We start from the raw sequence: 3,512 nt of genomic DNA, 5'->3' as shown, positions 1-3,512 counted from the left end.
CCTCCTTCTGGGTCTCAATATTTTCTGATTTGCAGTGATTGTGCTTTATTACTGATATTTGCTGCCATCTGTCCTGAATGGACATAGATGTCAAGTTGCACATTTACTGTAAAATCACAAATAATGGTCTAAACCAAAAGATGCCTAATCAAAGTGGGGCACGATAAAAGGTGCTTCAGAAATGAAAAAGTTTTAATTGTTTAGACATTTACCACCACCTGGGCAGTACCGAGGGGTTGTAATAGGAGATTTATAAGACATTTAATACAAAATGTGTCAATATGCATTTACAAACTGTAGAAGTACTTTTAAAGCATTTAAACGTGTTAAGAGATTTTTAAAATGAAGAAATAAGGAGTTAACGGTGTTATCCACAAGATTTTACAAAGTAGTGGCCACAAGACAAAACAAACGAGACTCCACTACACGCTTTTTCAATGTCTTATACTGCCCTCAAGTGGTCACGGTGTGCACAGTCGCACAATGTCAATTTATGCAAAAGGCAGAAACTATGTACAGGTATAGCAAAAAAAAACCTTGCTTGAATTAAAAAAACTGAAGCCATTTTTTTACTGTCTAATTATAATATATTTTTATGAAGTATGATACTTACATTTTCTTCTAATGTAGTGTTGATTATTGGATGAAATTAATCTGGGAATTTATTTTCCAGCATCAGGGCTCCCAGGGGGCTGCCTTAGTGACTCGAGCAGCAGCCTCGCCAACCTGTCCTTGTTGCATTTGGTGAACACCGTCACGCTGTGCTGCTTCTTGAGCCTGCCCACGCGGTCCAACACCATCATGCCGCGGCACATGGCACCCTGCAGCTCCACGCGCACAGGACAGCGCACACTCTGGGCCACCACGTCGGCATCCACGCAGGCCGCCACCGCGTACGAGTCAAAGGAGACAAAGCCAGCCCCGAAGTGAAGGCCACGCTTCTTTCTTATAGCCTCCTCGGAGTAGGCCCAGCAACGGGATGTGGCGGTCTTCATAAAGCGGGACGCTGCCGTGTCTTGGCTCGTCAGCTCCTTGAAGAATTCCTTCATGGGGGAGGAAAAAAAGAAACTCACAAGGAAGTCATTCCTAGGGTAAGTCATTTATTACCATCTTTTGTTTTTTTTTTCAGGCAAAAAAGTTCTACTTCTCGTTGGATTGTATACCTTGAGAAATATGCCATTTTGGCCTTTTACAGGAAAAGTCAAGTCCAAAAAATGTATTTTCAATAAGATCTTCTATACAGCCCCATTAGTCTAAACACATCTTTCAGATTAATATTGCGTTTGTGGATTATGAAATAAGCAGCAACATCCATTTGGTTTTATCCATCTCTGCTTCAACTGAAAAAATATATAACAGTTGTTCAAGTGGCGACCAATCACAGCTCACCAGTTTTTGCAGTTTTGGTCATGTGACATTTGCAATTCAAGCCCGAAGGCCTTTTTTTCCCTTTTTATCAGTACCGTAGTCATTCAAAAACTTTTTTCTCATGCGAGTATAACTTTTTTTGAGTGTGATATCTCAAAAAAAAAACCACAACTTTATTCTTTAAAAGATTTGAAGGATTCATTTTTCATAAAATCTTAACTGCCCCTCCCCACCATCATACAGACAAGTGCTGTTGCTGTTTTTTTTAACCCAAGCGGCACATAAATCGTGGCTAACAGACGCTTGCGAGTCAACAAATAAGGGAATTTGTTTGGCGCGTCTTCACATCTCACCCACGACAGTGCGTTTCTGCAGGCGTATTCCCACGTCACCATGTAGGTTGGGCATAAAAACTCCTCCAAAACCACGTAAGCAGCCTCGGGATCCATGGCAAAGTTGAACTCGGCACACAGGGACACGTTCCCTTTCCCTGGATGCACACACACACACACAAAAACAACGACCCCCCCCCCCCCAAAAAAAAAATTAAGGGAATATGAATTCTTGAACTTGTAAAAGACGAGTGTGACTGAAATTTTTTTGGGGGGGGATTAACTGCCCACTCTTGTTCCCAGTGGTCTGAATGATCATTTTTATTATGATCATTAATTTGATCATAATTTGAATTGAAATTGAAATAAATTAATGATCATTAATTTATTTCAATAAACTCCCTTGAGTATTGCGTTTACCTTCCATGTTACCGCCCATGATGTAAAGTTCTTTAAGCTTTCCGGGGAAGCTTGGGTCCAGCCTGGCGGCCAGCGCCAGGTTGGTAAGTGGACCCAGGGCCACCATTGTCACCTGTGATCGCCAAGCCACGCTTTCTTTTCATGCCAATCACTGAGCGCCACAGGGGACCGCAAATACTTACCTGCGCTGGGTTCTCCGCCACCAGACGCACCATGGCGTTTACCGCGTGTTCCCTCTGGATTTTCACCTCCCACTGGGGGTCCTTGTCCTTGAAAACATCCCCAAGGCCGTCCGTGCCGAAGTGGTCGCAGGGTGTGTCTGTGCCGGCAGTCCCGAGCAGGGGCCCGGCAGATCCTCGGAACACCGGGATCTGCCCAGGGCAAAACCGCACAATGCTGAAGAACTTGTGAGGTGTTTCAGGACATTATTCGGTGGAAATAACGGTGTTACTTTGGTAATGCACAGTAAAAATTGAAACTGCTTACATTTTTTGTGTGTGTGTATTATAAATCAAATTTATGAGCTATGTGAGTAATGCGACAACAGTACTTTCCTCTAAAAGTGTAAAATAATAATAATAAGGTCACATGTTAAAAATAATTGTAAGATTTCAAAAGAAGAAACACATACTGTACCTACATCGGGCTCCCCTAGTGACCTGACTCGGAATTGCTTCGTTTTGTTTTTCGCCGAATGCAGAAACTAAATTTGTTAAGCAACTTCTTGAAACAAAACTTTTGACAAATGATGCCATTTTGTAAAAAACAACTGGCTTCTCTTAAAAATGTCTTGGAAAAATAGGATGGGTTTCTTAATAACAAAATATTAATACTGAAACATTTGCTGACAAAGAAGACTTTTTTTCTTAAATGTTATGGGTATTATTCCCCCCTTGACATGTTTCCTTAAGTATGATTTGTCCAATATTTTTGGAAAATTCTCTTTAAAAATTATTTAACAAAATTGGGGTTATGTGGTGTATCCCCCGCCCCTTCCTCTATCCTCTATTTCAAATAAATTAAAAAAAAGAAAATAAGAGATATTCACTTTGCTTTTCCATCAAACCAACCTGCTCCCGCTGACCCACTGCAAGCACCCTCAACACATTCTGGCACACATCGTCTACAGACGCGTTCCCGAACACACAAGTGGCTGCCAGGACGCGGACGTGCAGTGCTGCCAAAGCCACCAAGATGGCCTGGGCGTCGTCGATGCCGCAATCGGTGTCGATGACGAGCAATTTCTCGGACATCTTTGCTTGAAAAATAAAAACGAAGGGTCACTTTGCAAATGAAGGATTTGAAGTTAACTTTTCCGAGCGGAACTGAACCTCTCTTCCCAGAGGAGGCGAGACGTTGGATTCTCTCGTTTGATTGGCTCGAAGTGGCGTA

The 3,512-nt window shown here is 42.3% G+C and overlaps 1 protein-coding gene across 2 annotated transcripts; it reads right to left on the bottom strand.

Annotated features, from left to right (window-relative positions):
- Positions 1 to 174: 174 nt before the first annotated feature.
- LOC147202958 (nucleoside hydrolase) lies at positions 175 to 3,475 on the bottom strand. Of its 2 annotated transcripts, XM_086114849.1 has the most exons (5): positions 3,191 to 3,471; positions 2,303 to 2,491; positions 2,121 to 2,232; positions 1,722 to 1,858; positions 175 to 1,043 (listed from the first exon to the last, which is right to left on the bottom strand). In XM_086114849.1, the coding sequence occupies exons 1-5, from the start codon at positions 3,371 to 3,373 to the stop codon at positions 663 to 665; spliced, it is 1,002 nt and encodes a 333-aa protein (XP_085970975.1). In that variant the 5' UTR covers positions 3,374 to 3,471; the 3' UTR covers positions 175 to 662. The 2 variants fall into 2 exon arrangements, with proteins under 2 accessions (XP_085970975.1, XP_085970976.1); XM_086114850.1 differs by lacking the exon at positions 2,121 to 2,232 and having other exon boundaries at positions 3,169 to 3,475.
- Between the last annotated feature and the right edge of the window lie 37 nt (positions 3,476 to 3,512).

The sequence above is a fragment of the Hippocampus guttulatus genome, chromosome 7, assembly GCF_054856545.1.
Source record: "Hippocampus guttulatus isolate MCC_2025c chromosome 7, RoL_Hgut_1.0, whole genome shotgun sequence".
Classification (NCBI taxonomy): Eukaryota; Metazoa; Chordata; class Actinopteri; order Syngnathiformes; family Syngnathidae; genus Hippocampus; species Hippocampus guttulatus.
This window is presented reverse-complemented; position numbering and strand designations above follow the sequence as displayed.